The following is a 17,608-nucleotide window of genomic DNA, read 5'->3' as shown; positions in this document are numbered from 1 at the left end:
TGTCATTTTTTATGTCGCTATTCTGTTATAGTGATAGGAAATTAAACTACACTTTAAGGGTTGGGCATGCAGCTCAGTTAACTGAATGGTTTCTTGGTGTAACTAAGCCCTGGGTTTGATCTCCAGCACTGAATAAACTAGGAATGGTGGTACATGCCTGTAATTCTAGCATTTGAAAGACAGGAGCAGGAGGACAAAGAATTCAAGGTCATTTTCTCAGCTGCGTAGCAAGGTCAAGGATAACTCCAGCTACCTGACTACCTGAAGGAGAATAGCTCTAAGTTTGGGAAGACAGGGCAGAAAGCAAAAGATGGCCTCCAGCAGAAAATTTCTAATGGAGCTTCCCCAGTCACAGTGGAGGCTGACTCCATTTGCAGTTCAACTGTCAATTTGCAAAGATAGTTCAGATTGTCATACAAGGAGCTGCTAAGTGTATTTGCATAACTCACGTTCCCATAGGTAGGGAAAATAATTTTGATTAACATCTAATGTAATGAAGATGTTACTTAAAATACCAGCTATTTGCGAAGACCTAGGACTTTGTTGTATGATATCCATCCAGAATTCCGTTTTTTTCAGACTAGAAGACAGAGCAGGGAGTGGGGGCTAGAAAATAAGGCCTCTGCTTTAGGAACGACAGAAAACCTCATTTAAGCAATTTAGGGATTTCCCCCTTACAAAAGTTTTCTTTTGGTGTGTTTTTCACTTCATTATAAATCAATATTTTCAGGAAAGCAAACCCTAACAGGTAGCTTTCCTAGCCAACAAAACAAACTACAAAAAGCACCACATACTTTTAGTGCCAATGAGGAAGGCAACCTGCTTTGTTAAATTGCTTCAGCTTTTGGCATGTGCTACTGGCTGAACCCATTGCAGGAGAGCTTGCTTTGAAGTTTTAGACAAATTAAATCAACCTTTCAGATCATGTGTCCCAAAGAATGTCGTTTCCCAGGTATGAACAATCTATCAATCCTCCATTCTCCTTTAATTTGGCATTGGAGCCATCCCTGTACAATCCATTGGAAGGGATTTTACTGTAACCTCTCAGTTACAACAGCTCAGGGGCAGGATTACCGCGGAGACTAGCAATGCCTCTTTTGCCTGGAGAGACTAGCTCTCCTTGCTGATTGTGCAAACATTCATAATTATGCCTCTAGGTAAACATACTGCTGTCTTCTTGGAAAATAGAGAAGTACAAAGAATGTTTATTTGCAAGCCCAGCCTTCCCAGGTATCCAGAGTTGGTTTAGACACACCTGAGTTCCCATCCCCCTCTCATTGGCTAAGAAAGTTGCCACACTTGATTTGCAAGTTTACTGTTGGAGCCAATGTGGGGGGAGAGGGGGGGTTGTCTCACCAGCCAGCACTAGATTTGATCTAGCCAGAGAGGGCAACGATCTGTGCTGTGAGCTCATTTCTATAGGAGAACTGTTCCCTCCCTCCCAAGGTACACAAATTTCTGCTTGAAAGCGGCCCTACCTCCCTGCTCAGCGTTCCAACTGGATAAAACTTGGGAGGACCATGGCGACCTACGTTCTTCAAATGGCTGCACTGGTGCTTGGTGGTGTTGGCATGGTGGGCACAGTGGCCGTGACTATCATGCCTCAGTGGAGAGTGTCTGCCTTCATCGAAAGTAACATTGTGGTTTTTGAGAACCGCTGGGAAGGTTTGTGGATGAACTGCATGAGACATGCCAACATCAGAATGCAGTGCAAGGTCTACGACTCTCTGCTGGCTCTTAGTCCAGACCTCCAGGCATCCAGAGGACTGATGTGTGCTGCGTCGGTCCTGGCTTTCTTGGCTTTCCTGACAGCCATCCTTGGAATGAAGTGCACCAGGTGCACGGGGGACGATGAGAACGTCAAGAGCCGCATCTTGCTGACAGCCGGAATCATCTTTGTCATCACCGGCTTGGTTGTGCTCATCCCTGTCAGCTGGGTTGCCAATTCCATTATCAGAGACTTCTACAACCCACTGGTGGATGTGGCCCTAAAGCGCGAGCTTGGAGAAGCCCTCTACATAGGCTGGACCACAGCGCTGGTGCTGATCGCCGGAGGAGCACTGTTCTGTTGCGTGTTTTGTTGTACTGAAAGGAGCAGCAGTTACAGGTACTCGGTACCATCCCATCGCACCACTCAAAAGAGTTTCCACACAGAAAAGAGATCTCCGAGCATCTACTCCAAAAGTCAGTATGTGTAGATGTGTGTGTGTGTGTGTGTGTGTGTATTTTTACTGTAGCTATAAAGCTAAGCTTTATAAATCACCAAACCAGCCACTATATTAGAGAAACGGAGCCCACAGTGTATCCATTTACCTTTCTTAACTGCCTAGCACTCATTAGAGGAAATATGCAGCGTCTATGATTCCATAACTGGTTTTAGCAGAATGAGGTATTATGTGCGCTGCTTCAATTGTTCTAGAAAGTATAGCCATTTGTTTTCTAAAATGGTTCACGCAGCTCTACCTTTTATCAGTCACTCTAAACCAGCACATCAAAAGACTGTTGGTTTAAGCTGTGATTTCTCTGTGTCATGGCATTATACAAGTAGATGCGGGTGGCAGTTATATCTCATGCAAATAGAGACAGGCTTATGTGGTTCTATTTAAAGTGAAATGCCAATCCATCACGCTGAATAAATAGAACTCAGCTATTGCATTTCAGGGGACCTGGGGATAAAAGGGAAGAAGGCTGATATTAATTGCCTAAAAACAGCTTAAGGATTAGTGCACTCTATTTATAGCAAAGGTTAAATGAAGGCTTTAATCATTAGTGTAAGGAAAACTGAATGGCTTTCTGATATCCTGCTTTGCAGCCTCGAGGAGTTAGGAATTCAGTCACCTTTATCCTCTCCCTCTGCACGTCACCGTTTTGTTTTTTGTTGCGCAGTATCTTTTAAAGTTTAAAGCAGATATTTTGGCAAAATATTTTTTTTTCTTTCAGACTGCTTTTGTGAGGCTGTGCTAACAAGAGAGATTAAGCAGTGGTCTTAGAAAAAATTAACAATTTCAGAAAAAAAAACGAATTTGCCTTAGCCTTTCTGTTGAGAAAAGAATGTATTGTTTTTGAAATGAAGTCACACCATGTAAGGGACTGTCCAAGTGATATTTGTGCATAGCTTTTTGGGAATTTATCAGTGTAAATGAGGGGGCGGGGGGAAGAATGTTTTGATTGTCATTTTCTTACCCCAAAAAGGCACACGTCCTCCAAATCCAAAAAATATGTCCTCTTTCAACTTCTGTCACTCAAAGTTGTCATTTCTGTTCTGTTAAAGGTGATTTCCCCATTTTCTACGTCTTTGTTAAGTTTTATTGAAGAGGTGGTATCACTGTGTGTTTCCTCCTAATTTGAGACAACTGTTAATCTAATACTAAATTTCACATGTGTGATTCTGATATTGATAAGTTGTATCTTTTATAACAATATAGCATTTCTTATATTTACATTCTATTTCACTACTTTGTGCAAGTGTGTAAAACTTGGTATTGACAATTTATGTTTGAATATAGATTTTGTATTCATTTTTGAGTGCAGTGTAAGATTTAAAATCAATTTACTTTACAATGACCTCACACATGCACTAATATTTGATTAATATATTCATACTATTAAGTTGTACTTAGGTCCAATAAAATGTCTTTGTTGTAAATACCGTGTATGTAATCAGTTTTTAAAAATTTGCCCATATGTATTTCAACTTGTGAGAATTCATATGAATTAAAAACAATGCTGAATGATTTAGGAGTATATATCATATTTATGTGAAGTATATTATTAAACCTTTGCAATACTCATATTGTAGTTGTTTTAATTTACAAATGGGAGAGCCTCAGAAATAGTTCTGTGATTGTCAGGGATACTAGTAGAAAACATAAGAGGTGACATTGCAAACGCCTTCAGTGAGTGTCCATCGTGTTTTAGTAGATCTAGTTTATAAACCAATCTTTGTATGTGGAATTAAAGGTTCAAGTACTGTTAGCTGGGAGAGCTTTAGTTCTTGTTCCCATGTGGGTGATGTCACTATATTAAGTGCTGATCCACCCTGGGCAATTCTGCCTCTTTGAGTCAAAACATTTGCTAGGAGCAGAAACAAATCAGAACTAACAAAACGGCCTAGAGAAAAATCCAGAGAGCCATCTTATACAAGAAAGTCTGTAAGCAACAAATACTTAGTTGCCCTAAGTGTCACAGACGCCATTCACATTTTCTTGGTCCCCTCCCCCACTAAAACATATTTTAAGGGATTGGGATCACTTCTTTGGTGTTTTTGAAGTGTCTCTTCACTTTCTACCTTTACTATAATCCCATCTCTTCTCACAAAAATTGTATTTTTGTATCACTTTATCAATACTATTTTTCATCCAATTAGCCACCAAATTCTTATCAGAGTTGTTTCTAAAATATGTCAAAAATGGTGAAGGCTTGTAAAGGCTCTTGTTATCCAAGTCTGGAGCCATGAGTTTATCTTTAGAATCCTTGACATGTGTGCTGTGGTGTATGTTCTTCATCCACATACAGAAATATGTACATATGTTAGCAAGAAACTTTCTTAAAAACTACAAAACATAAGAACTCAATGGAAAAGTATTTCTACCATACTTTGCTTCTATCTTCGAAGGCTAGTCGAATTTCCTGCAATGTAAAGTCCAAATATCTTGCATACTACAAGTAGCAGAAAGAAACAATTCTATTATCTAGAAAGTGAATTCCATCAATAGAAAAACATTGTGTGACCAGCAAAACAAAGAGATGGTTGACGCCCAAATGCTAGAAATCTCCATGTCAAAGCTCTCCTTTAATAGTCTGAAAGAGGTATACTGAACTTGGAAAATAGTTCAGCTGGTGGCAAAGCATGTGCCAATGTAAATTATATAATATTGTTTTAGAGGAAAAAAAATATTATCACAAATCGAAAAGTGTGCATAGAGTAAGAGAATGTATTTATTTGTTTATTTCTTTGAGGTAGGATTCCATGTAGACCAGGCTGGCCTCAGACTCAGTATGCAGCTGAGCCTGACTCGTGCTTCTGATCCTCCTGCCTTCATGTCTCCAGTGCTCGGGTTATTTGTGTGCTCCACAGCAGCTGCTGCATATGCTCCTGGGAACTGAACATAAGGGGTGTGGATATGCCAGACAACCACTGTAATTCCTATGAGATATATTCTAAGCCGAGCATGTGTTTTTAGTCTTTCACTTTATAACTACTTGGTTTTATGACTTCAAACCAAATATATTGTTTTCTAAGCATTTAGGTAGGATTAGCAGCATACAGGGCCTAAGATTTTTGTACGTTAAAGAAATTAAAAATATTAGGCATGTTGTGTAAGAAAAAAAAAAAAAAAAGACATGTCCAGGACAAAGAAAATGAGGTTTCTGATCAAAGAATCACTCCACACTCACTTCCAAAGAAACACTGTGTAGAGCAGAGCCCCATAGTCCCTGTTAGCTCTACCTTCCATCAGTGGATTGAAGACAATTGGGTTGTTACAGAAAATAAATTTCCAAACATGACAAGCAGCCTAAAGCAATGCTAAAGCTAGGAAGCTTTGGATTGATTCTCTGCTTAGAGCATCCTTTCCGAAAATTCAGTGGAGTTTCATGCAGAATACTCACAGGAACTAATGAAGCATAAATGTGGAATGAAGACTGTGTGTGTGGTAGTGCACACCTTTAATCCCACCACTAAGAGGCAGAGGCAGAGGGATTTTTATAAGTTTGAGGCCAGCCTAGTCTACTGTAGATTTGAGGCTAGCCTGGTCTACAGAGTGAGTTCTAGGACAGTCAGGATCATACAGAGATATCCTGTCTTTAAAAACAATCATCAAAACCAAAACCAAAACGAAATTTGGAATGAAACACTCAAATCCGATTTTTTTTCATCAAGTATTCACTATGAATATTTTCAGACTTATTTCGTGACTATACATTCTCAAGAATTACATCTTTTATTCAATTCAAGAAAGATAAATGTACTTTTATAATGAAGACTAAGACAAAACATTCATATTTACATATTCTTGTGTAAATCATTTATAGGACGTTAGCATATAAGTAAAAAAAATACAGTACCTTTATACTCAAAGTCTTTCATTGCTGCCACTGTTTATGGGACAGGAAAGTTCTAGGTATTTTAACAATGACCTGTTTCAGAGGCCTTCATCCACCAATGAATTTCTAAGAATGTCTTTCAATGAGTGGAGCTTTTAAATAGCCCTCAAATGCTCACCTCCCTGGTTACTCAAAATGCAATAAATATAAGTCTGTTGAAAGTTCCATACGGAATGCCACAACACTCAATGCCTCTGGCTACTCATTTCTTTTCTCTTCAGGATATCCACACTGAGTGATGGTCAAAGTTTCTATCATACTACAACTTATTCAAGCGTTAGCTAAGTACTGTAGCATCTCAGCTTGAAGCTGTACAGTGGACAGAGCAGCATTCTACCTGTACAACCACATGACTCTGCTGAATCTCAGCTCTGCAATGTGGAACTGTGTGATCTGACACAACTGACCTCTCACCCTGCTTTATTTTCCTGTCTATGTGATGGGATGACAAGAATAGTGCCTCAACCCTTGGGTTGCTTGAAAGGTTAACCAAATGGATACACATAAAGCTCTTATCACAATATTGAGCATAGAATAAACTGTGCATTAGTCTTGACTATTATTCTGTGTCTAAACATTCAACCCAGAGAAACTGTCTTTTTTTTTTCTTACTGTAGTGTATAACCCATGTCTCCAAAATTACCCCCTGTAATGATTCTGCACCCACAGCAGGTACTGAAGTGTGCCCAAGAGTGATGAGCTGAGCTGGTCCTTGAGTACCCATGCAGAAAGCCCTCCATAGGGCTGTGAGCTAAGAATCCCAGGGGTGGGAAGGCAGAGACAGGCAAATCCCATCCTCATCTGATGAATGAGGTCTAGCTCTTAACTGCCTCAGACAATAAGGTGAATGGTTCCTGAGAGAAAGCATCTGACATTGACCTCTCTCTCTCTCTCTCTCTCTCTCTCTCTCTCTCTCTCTCTCTCTCTCTTTCCCTCCCTCCATCTCTGTCTCTCTGTTTCTCTGTCTCTCACATACACACACACCACATGCACAAACACATGCACACAACATCACATACAGAAATAGCACATACCCACCCACAGCACATACATACACACAACACACACGCACCCCACATGCACACACAAGCACACACATATACACACATTCACACACATGCGCAAACACACAGCCCATATAAACATGCATAGTGAATTGATCAGTTAATTCGTTAATTAAATGTAAGTGAAAGTTATTTACAACATAGTGAGTTCTAAGGTTGCAGCAGGGGCTAAAACTTTGCTTTGATTTCACAGTAGTTACAAAACCAAATGGACAGCCTTGTGAAGTCCACCATGTGCTTGGGGTTTCTTTACATTATTGATGCATCACAAATCCTATGTACTCACTGGGAATCTGAGGAGAATGCTGAATCTCCAAAAGGTAATATAGATAACAGATTACTATACATACACATAAGGTAATACTGCATAATATTTAGATACATGCATTCCACAGTTCATTTAGAATATTCTATAGGTGTTTATGCAACTAATTGAATAATGCATTCTGTATATATTAATATATACATAGTATATCACCTTTGATATTAAGTACTTTGAAATTAAGATTACAAAGCCCTCCCACATTGGTGTAGACAAAGACTTGCCCGTGTACAATTGACTTTCTGAGCATCTCTGGTGTGTGGGGACTACTGCCTCCACAAGGATATGCATAGCCCTCTCCTCCTGAGACTTTAATGACCTTATCACGAACCTTTGCTGTCCTATTCCACTTTCCTTTTGTTGGAGCTTCTACAGTATTCCTCTACCCTATCTCCTCAACTCTGATCTAACTACTGAAACAAATGGAGGAGCTTTTAGGATCTGGCCAACTGGCAGTGCTTGGGGCCTTCTGAGAAGCCTCTGTCTGTAATGTTCCAGGAGGAAAGAACTGCAATGTTTAAATAAGCCTGGGGATGGCCATACAGTTCTGCCTGGGTCAAGAGATAGAGATTAAATATGGGTTAAACATGCTCCATAAACAGCCCTGGAGGGTAAGCAACTCTGTCTTCCCAAGAGGGAGAACACTGGAACTGAAAACTTAGTCATCTTCATGGTCAGTCTGGGTCTTTTCTTCTCACGGCCTTGGGAGAAGGTTGGGCCCAGGAGTGTGGACAACTCAAGAGCTGCAGACACCAAAGACAGTTCCCAGAATTCTAACGAAGAGATTACAACAACTGCTAATAGCATACCACGGAGTCACTGCTGACAGGAACATTTCCTGCCACCCAAGTTTGGCTTTTTGTAAAGTAGAGTAACCTGGTTCCCATAACCTTGATTCCTTGTGAGGAAAACACCAAACAGGACTCAAAACCTGGAGAGAGGAAAATACCCCAAATTTAACAGTCGCTTACCTTTGAAGATGTGGAGATGTGGTCACTAAGAGAACAACTTAAAGAGACAAAGACAAAAAAAAAAAAAAAAAAAAAAAGGAACAGAGACAGCAGATGGAGATACAGTTTAAAGACTAGCTTCCTACTAAATTTTTCACTTCATAAGTCTGCAGGGAGTTGAGAGAAGTCACCTATGAGGTAAAATCATGAGTATTTGGAAGAATATGGAGATGAGAAGGCTCAGAACAGAAAGGAAAAAACATAATTCATAAGAAGAAATATATATGAACGCGACTTGGTTTAAAAATCCAAAATTCTGGAAGGCATACTCAGAGTAACAAACAGGTGAAGTTGGAGAAATTATAATGAAGTAGCATTAGGAAACCATGCAGTCATGCAAGTCAAGAGCACACATGACTCAGGGAAGCCCACAAAATAACTAATGCCAAACCTCAAGTTAAATTCCTATTCCAAGTGCAGCAGGTAAGCACAGCAGCCAGTAATGAAGCAACCGTAGCTACAAAGCACATTTTCATCACTGAATCCTTTCAGTCACACACCCAGACGGTAGGCAAACTGTTCGTCTCCCAGCATCATAGCTATGGGTCACATTTGACGCAGATGAAAGCCCCAAATGGCAAACACATAAAAACAATCTGGGAGATGGAGCGTGAGCTCAGGGCCACCAGCACAGGCTGGACAGTGGCCTAACGTCAAGACAAAACAAAGGAAAGTGCTCACAAAGTGGCCTAGTTTCTGACTGAAAAGTTATAATCTTTGGCAAGTGGCCTTGAAGTGCCAATAGCCTTGGCAGACACTGAGTGCTGCTTCTTTCCCCACCCCCAGCTAGAGTTTTGTCTTCCAAGCCTCTGCTCATCTTTAATGCCCATTGTCACGTTCTAGCAATGTAGATGACCTTGGACCCTCCATGTTTTCACTTCCCCACTGTGCCTACTCACCTTGTTTCCTGGTGTCAGTTTAGAAGATCATGCCCAGTACCAATCCCGCTGTGAGAAAGTTGGGTCAGGTCTACGGCCATTCCATTCTGGAGAGAAGTTTGGTCCATCAGTGTTTTCCCAGGCTCCTCATTGTTCTTTAATGTAGATTGCCTCAGCCATGTCAGGGTTCTGGTAGAACATATGTATGCATGCATACACACCCACACCCCCCCCCATATATATATATATATATATATATATATATAATATATATATATAATGGATGTGTATATTCTATAAGTAGAACATATACATATATGTGGAATGTATGTATTCTACAAATATATATATATATATATATGTGGAATATTTATATATTCTACAAATAGAATATATTCACATATATTATTCTATTTGTTATATATATATATATATATATATATATATATATATATATATATAAATTCTCTTTGAAGCAGGAACTATAATTTATTAGTTACTAATTGCATGTTGCTAAACTCATAGTCTTCCCATTCTCTGTTTCTTTCTCAGGCAATGAAAATCATATAAAAATATTAGAGACAGAAAGAACTTTTTAAGAAACAGGATTGAAGGTTTTCCTGGTTCAGCACAGGATTGATGCTATCTTTCTTACCAATAAGTTAAAAATAATTGGCACTTCTCATCTTTTCCAGAGTAAACAGAATAAATCATATTACCACTGCCTTCGATCAGCACCATTGTTTCCATGTCCCCAGCTTCATCTGTGACTGCCTTTTCTTAGCATACCCTGTCCTTTTTCCTACACAACTTCCATACGCATTCCTTCCACCCCCCAGTGTTCCTTATACCACTGTAAACCTCAGCCCTTTGCAGTCTGCTTATTAGAGGCCCTTATGCAAGAGGAAATACTTTGTAATTTGTCATAAGCACAGTAATAAGGTTGCCTGGGCTTCATGAATGCCACCTTTTTGGTTTTTTGGGGGTTTGGGGTTGTTCAGTTTTTGTAAATCGGAACACTTTTACTGCATTGTCCTTTCACTGTTTATTATAAATATAGATATACATTGACATTTTCATAGTTTTGTTGTGTCTGTGAACAAGGAAACAGACTTTATTAGATGGGAAAATGGAGACACATAGGTAAATCAAACTGCTTTCTGGTTTGAAGCTGAGAAAGTCACCACCTCAGTGAAGTCAAACATGGAGTCTCAACTTGGTGGTCTTTTACTTCATGGAAGAATAGAAAAGAAAAATTAGTAAGACCACATTCTAATGTCTTCCTGTATAACAACTATTTCAAAACTTGTGGAGATTGCTCAGCAAGCATTGGTACTTGCTGTCAAGCTTGATAACCACAGTTCAATCCCATACGGTGGAAAGAGAGAACTGACTCCTGCCAAGTCATTTTTGGCCCTCCACTAATGCACATAAGTGCCATGACATAGAGATACAATCTCTCTCTCTCCCTCCCCCTGCCCTCTCTCTCTGAATTAATAGAGAAAACAAAATTGAAAATGATGTTATTTTTATAAAAAAGTAGGCTAATTCTCTATGTCATGATTTTTCAAGATAGGAACTTAAGCAGCTTCTCGATAGATTTCCAGTTTAGATGGGTTAATACTAGTGATTTCCTTTACTAGCTTCTGCTGTGACAATGATGTCTAAAATCTGGCCTTGCTGCACTGATGTCCCTCTTCTCCTGTCTTCAGGGCCTCTCTATCTCATCTTTTCTACAAGGAAGCCAGGCATCCAGCATGGAGGCTGAGAGTTCTCAAGATCCAAGCAAAAACTCATCAATCCTTTTATGAGACTTGGCTTTTGTATATGCACTTGGTTAAAGACAACCTGGGGTTACAGAGTGGAAAAATAAACACGATTTCTCAACAGGGCAGACTGCCAAGGAATTTGAGGCGACCTTTAATCCACTCCAGGATGAGTAATGTTTTATTTATTTATTTTTTGAGGTTGTAATTTACTTATGTTTCTCCTCTTCCTTTCCTCCTTCCAATTTCTTCCATATACTGTCCCCGCTCTTCTTCAAATTCATGAAATCTTTTAAAAATAATTATTGCATGCATATATGTATTTTATATACATATATTTGTAAATATAACCTGCCCCTATAATGTTACTTGTATGTATATTTGGCACTGGACAACCAATTGCTGTCATCTGAGGACAACCACCTCTTCTGTTCTCAATATTCTTTAGTTGCCTAAAGGTCTTTGTGAAGGGTTGAGACCTTGTGGGCTTTTCTTGTCCACTTTCACATGCCCAGTGGTATCTCCATTTCAGCTCATGTTTGGACACTCATGTTAATGAGACATTAGGGGTGTAGCTTCTGATGCTACCAGGAGACACAATCTGAAAGCAAAGTCTGTGCTCCTCTGGTTCTTAGAATTTTTTCAACCCTCTCCTCTGTAATGTTCCCTGAGCCTTAGATGCATCCATCTACAAAAATCTTCTTCAACTGAGGCTCGGGGAACATTGTTCCACAGCTCTTCATTTTGATCCAGTAAGGTCTTAATCAAAAGGAATGTGGTGGAGTGAGGAGCAGGACTACAGAATGGGAAAAAGTCTGCCAAATGTTCAGCAGACTTCGAGTTAATCTGCAGAACATATAAAGAACTCAAAAGAGTAAATAATAAATGAATGGCAAAATAAACCAAATAGACACCTTTAAAAAAAAAGAAATAAAATTAGCTGTAAAGTATATCTGAAAACATTCAATACATTTAGCCATCAATAAATGTAAATTAAAACCTAAAAGTCAGATACCATCTTATAGTAGTGAGGACAGCTTCATCAAGCAAACAAACAGGTGGCTGGAGAGATGACTCAGAGTTTAAGAGCCCTGATTGCTCTTCCAGAGGTCCTGAGTTCAATTTTCAGTAACCACATGGTGGCTCATAATCATGTATAATGAGATGTGGTGCCCTCTTATAGTGTGCAGGCATATATGCCGTGCAGAACACTGTATACATAATAAATAGATAGATCTTCAAAGAAAGAGAGAAAGAAAGAAAGAAAGAAAGAAAGAAAGAAAGAAAGAAAGAAAGGAAGGAAGGAAGGAAGAAAACAAAAATAAACCCAAATCAAAAAGGAATTTAAGCTGGAGGCCAGGATCACAACATTGCTATGAGTGTAAATTGGTCTCACTACTGTAGAACTCAGTTTCTCAGAAAACTATAAACAACATGAACATACAGTCTACTATATAGCTTTAATATAGTCATCAAAGACAGCACAGAGCAGAGACACCTCCACTGCACATGTATGTTTACTTCAGCACAATTCAAAATAGTAAGGCTGGGAATCAGACAAAGTGTCATCCAGGAATAAGTGTATAAAATATGTGTCACACTATTCACAAATACATGTACATACAGATAAGCATATATACATAGATACAAACATTCACAATACATCCACAAACCCACACACCTACACAAACACACCAATACATCTACAAACCCATACACACACACACACATACACACACACACTAAAAATGAAATATTTCTTTCTCTATACTTTTTGTAACAAGAGTGGAAGATTAAAAATTATGGTCCCAAAACACAGGGCAAAATAATTAAAAGGACAGATGAGGAAAACGCTCACAATAGTAAATTTGTGCTTAGTGAAAAGTCAGGTGCTACTAATGTTTAATAAAAACTTGTTCACCTGAGGACTCTTAGCGAGATCCATGTTAACAAATGAAGGTACAGCAACCCATCCATTTCTCTTCCTGTTAGTGAAATGTTCTAGCCAAAATGATAACAATTTTAAAAAGGCTTTAAATTGAAAAATCATCATGAGGGCTGGAGAGATGGCTCAGTGGTTAAGAGCACTGACTATTCTTCCTGAGGTCATGAGTTCAAATCCCAGCAACCACATGGTGGCTCACAGCCATCTGTAATGGGATCTGATGCCCTCTTATGGCGAGTCTGAAGACAGCCACAGTGTACTAACATAATAAAGAAAGAGAGAAAGCAAGCAGAAAACATCTGTAAATTTAAAATTTTACATGATTATAAAATTTTTACATTATTATAAAATTTTTCATGATTATTACTAAAATAATCCATTTTTATCTCTCTCACACACATATAAAAGCCTATGTAAAAGAAAATGGGTAACAAATGTAAAATTTGATTTTCAAATTATTTCTGTTCTTATATTTTACTAAGCAAATATTCCATAGTGCCAGAACATCTTAAAGACAATAGTATATAGAATGCAAATGACTTACCGCTGGAAATTCCAAGCAGAACTATGTAGTCATGGGAACAACTGAACTTCTGAGGAAGACAATAAAACTACAGACAACGTGATGACATCAGAAAGCAACATCTTGAAGTCAGATGAACTAAGATATGGAAAAAGGCATTAAGAAATATTATCTTCAGATATGGAATGAAAACATGTGATTGGAAGAGGTAAAAAAGATTATTAAGGTTTTCTATATATTAATTAATGCTGGAAAATATCACCATGGCAGTTAATCCTTACCCAGTTAGTACATCAAATAAACACACAGAGACTTTTTAAGACAGCTGGGACTTGGAGAGGTAGTCTTCCTGAGAAAAGAACACACTGTTTGTCCAATGCCAAGCATTCAGACCTGAAAACATACATACAAGTAATCATACATGGACTGAGCAGGTTGTATTTAGAAACCATGTACTTATACATCATATACATGTACATATACATGTACATATTCTATACATATACACATAAGCATATATACATATATTTATGAAGTTGTACATATATTATCTGTATATATCTGCATGTAATAACAAGTAATGAATAAAGAGGAAATGAGTTTGAAGGAGAGCAGGGAGAGATATACAGAAGAGTTTTAGGAAAGAAAGGGAAAGGAGAAATGTAATTATAATATCAACAATAAAAAAGAAAATTATATGTATGTATGGAGAAAAAATAAAATGCACAATATCAAAGAGGGAAGAGAAGGGTTTTTACACTACTAAACACAAATTGTGTTTTGATTTTATCTTTAAACAATAACTAAAGGAGTAAGCAGATTTTTTGACTAATTTTTTTGGTATGGATTTTAAAATTTAACTTGAGTCATCTTATCTCCCAAAGTCAATGCACTTCCTAACATGGTGAAATGTGGATAGAAGCCAGTGGTTTAATAATGAAGCACATTTCAGTTTCATTTATTAGACAACCCATTTCTTGTTGTTTGTTCATGCATTATTTATCAAAGAATAAATGTACACCTCTTTCACTGTCTCTGGGCTACTTATTCTTCTTCACTGGTTCCTGGTATTTTAAATTTACATCAGTAATTGAGGTAAGGCATATGATATCATCAAGTCTTTGCACACTTGTCTTGAAGCCAATTCACATTAATATTCAGACATTTCTTTATATACAGATAATAAAAGTACCTGAAGAAAAATGGCTATATGAAGAGAAGGTGCATCCAACCTTTATCCTTTCAATAGCAATGGGACACGCATAATATTCCAGTTGTCCCTTATAGAATACCTTCTGTACATAGTTAATAAAAAAAATCATTCCTCTTCAGTTTTTCAAGTTAATATTTGATGAAAAAAAGACTGAAACTGCATTGAGAAAGCCAAGGCTCTTTATTTTCAATAAATGTGTGTTGTTCAGCACGTAGCTGCTAGACAAATTTTCCCCCAATTAACCCTTTAGTTTGAACCATTATCAGTTTCCTATTGCTGAGGTGATACAGGAGGTAGACAAAATGGCCCATCAAAATCCAACCCATCTTTAAAATTCATAATAGGGAGTATAGAATACAAAGTAATGAATCCATTATTTTACACCTATGCTTAAAGAGAACTTTGTAAATATTATTTTAGATATAAGTATTGTGATAAATATTATTTGGGGGTGTCAACCTCACCTTAGATCATCTAGTTTCCAAATAAAAGACACAAACCATTTTATTTATAAGCCTTAAAGCATTAGAGATGGACAGATATCAACCTTTTGTGATATATTTTGTCTACTTCCCTGTTAATAACACTGAGATATCACTTGATCTGTTCTGCCTGGACAGCTCCTACCCCAACAGGCTGACTCTTATGGATGGCCATGTGCTCACAATCCATCTACCCCATGGCTACTTCGTCTTTCTTAACCAACTCCCCTCTCCCTCTCCCTCTCCCTCTCCCTCTCCCTCTCCCTCTCCCTCTCCCTCTCCCTCTCCCTCTCCTCTCCCTCTCCCTCTCCCTCTCCCTCTCCCTCTCCCTCTCCCTCTCCCTCTCCCTCTCCCTCTCTCCTCTCCCTCTCCTCTCCCTCTCCCTCTCCCCTCTCCCCCTCCCCCTCCCCTCCCCCTCCCCCTCTCCTTCTCCCCTTTCCCCCCTCTCCCTCTCCCTCTCCCCTCTCCCTCTCCCTCTCCCTCTCCCTCTCCCTCTCCCTCTCCCTCTCCCTCTCCCTCTCCCTCTCCCTCTCCCTCTCCCTCTCCCTCTCCCCCTCCCCCTCCCCCCTCCCCCTCTCCTTCTCCCTTTCCCCCCTCTCCCTCTCCCTCTCCCTCTCCCTCTCCCTCTCCCTCTCCCTCTCCCTCTCCCTCTCCCTCTCCCTCTCCCTCTCCCTCTCCCTCTCCCTCTCCCTCTCCCTCTCCCTCTCCCTCTCCCTCTCCCCTCCCCCTCCCCCTCCCCCTCCCCCTCCCCCTCTCCCTCTCCCTCTCCCTCTCCCTCTCCCTCTCCCTCTCCCTCTCCCTCTCCCTCTCCCTCTCCCTCTCCCTCTCCCTCTCCCTCTCCCTCTCCCTCTCCCTCTCCCTCTCCCTCTCCCTCTCCCTCTCCCTCTCCCTCTCCCTCTCCCTCCTCCCTCTCCCTCTCCCTCTCCCTCTCCCTCTCCCTCTCCCTCTCCTTCTCTCTTTCCCCCTCTCCCTCCTCCCCCTCCCCTTCTCCCTCTCTCTTTCCCTCTCCCTCTGCTTTCTCCTCCTCCTCCTTCCTCCTCCTCCTCCTCCTTCTTCCTCTCTCTCTCTCTCTCTCTCTCTCTCTCTCTCTCTCTCTCTCTCTCTCTCTCTCTGTCCCTGCCTCATCTTTGGGCAACCAGATCTTGCAGTACAGAACTTAGCATTTGAATACAAGCAGCATCAGACCAACCTGCCTTGTACAGGTATGATTTTTCTATGTTGTTGACTTCAATCTGGAGACCTAATCCAAGACCAGTTAACAGTGATTTTCCTGTTGTTGACAGGTAGACATTTGTTCCTGTAACTATAAAATATACTATAGGTAGTCACTACTTTTTATGAATTGTTTCTTAAGTACCTACCAGTTTAATATGTATCAAATCCATAAATGACAGAATAAATACGTATTTTGTTCATGTTTGTCAAGCACTCATGTGCTGAACAACATGTGTTTCTTTAAAATATGTTATATACAAAAATAGTACTTTAACAGAAATCCTTTTAAGATTCTGATGAGCTAAGGGCATATCAAGGAACATCATCTTAGGTTTGTCAAGCCTTCAATGCATCTCATAGTATGTTAAATTACTGGGAGTAAAAACGTTTAGCAGATATCCAATCTGAAATGATTTTTGATTTCTACGGAATAAGATCTAGTATCCCAAGGTTTTCCTGTCTCCAAAGTTTCTTCAGAATCTGAATAGAGGAAAAATTAAACAAAATAAAAATCAAATCCCCATATAAATTTGAATAGCTTAGATTAGATTCCTTAATCCAATTCATCTATAATTTAGATAGTATCACTTCTAAGTTTGACTTTTGGATATCAGCATCTAATATTTAAATGGGAAATTTTCTCATGCAAGAATAACCAGATGGTTTTTATTTTCAGAATTAATACAGTCTGAATCATTTTTCCCCTGGCTTTAAAATGAATAAAATGTTGTTTTAAAGTACTGTGGAATGTGGTCAGCAAAGCACAGCTGAAGCTATCTTAACAAGGGCAGCTGTGACAACCCACCAGAAATCCTCAACAAAATGGAGACAAGAACGAGGGTTGAGCAATATTATTGCAACCTAACCCGAGACCCCAAGTCCTCTCTAATATTCTTACTTCCACGCCTTCCTTGTGCCTTTGCAAATATTATCTCCCATGCTCAGGTGAAAGCATTTTACTATGGCAGCGTTTCCCGCCCCCCATCAGCCAAATTCCTCTTAGTAAGCTTTCTTTCACAATCCTGTAATTAAGCCTAACAAACTTATTGGTTCACCAGACAGAATCATTCTTTGACCTCTCCTCA

At 39.4% G+C, this 17,608-nt stretch overlaps 1 protein-coding gene across 5 annotated transcripts in view; it reads left to right on the top strand.

The window, feature by feature from the left end:
- The first annotated feature begins 1,332 nt into the window (after positions 1–1,332).
- Cldn8 (claudin 8) overlaps positions 1,333–17,608 on the top strand; it is a 45,246-nt gene continuing 28,970 nt past the window's right edge. For 3 of the 5 annotated variants that reach the window (XM_076943115.1, XM_076943116.1, XM_076943117.1), the window contains exon 1: positions 1,335–2,184. In XM_076943115.1, coding sequence (XP_076799230.1) covers positions 1,521–2,184 — 664 coding nt within the window. In that variant the 5' untranslated portion in view covers positions 1,335–1,520. Of the gene's footprint in view, positions 3,792–7,362; positions 7,446–17,608 lie in introns of those variants that run through there. The other 2 variants (XM_076943114.1, XM_034515438.2) reach the window with 2 other exon arrangements.

This window comes from Arvicanthis niloticus, chromosome 12, assembly GCF_011762505.2.
Source record: "Arvicanthis niloticus isolate mArvNil1 chromosome 12, mArvNil1.pat.X, whole genome shotgun sequence".
In the NCBI taxonomy this organism is placed as follows: domain Eukaryota; kingdom Metazoa; phylum Chordata; class Mammalia; order Rodentia; family Muridae; genus Arvicanthis; species Arvicanthis niloticus.
Note: the sequence above shows the minus strand (reverse complement) of the source record. Positions and strands in the feature narration are given on the sequence as shown.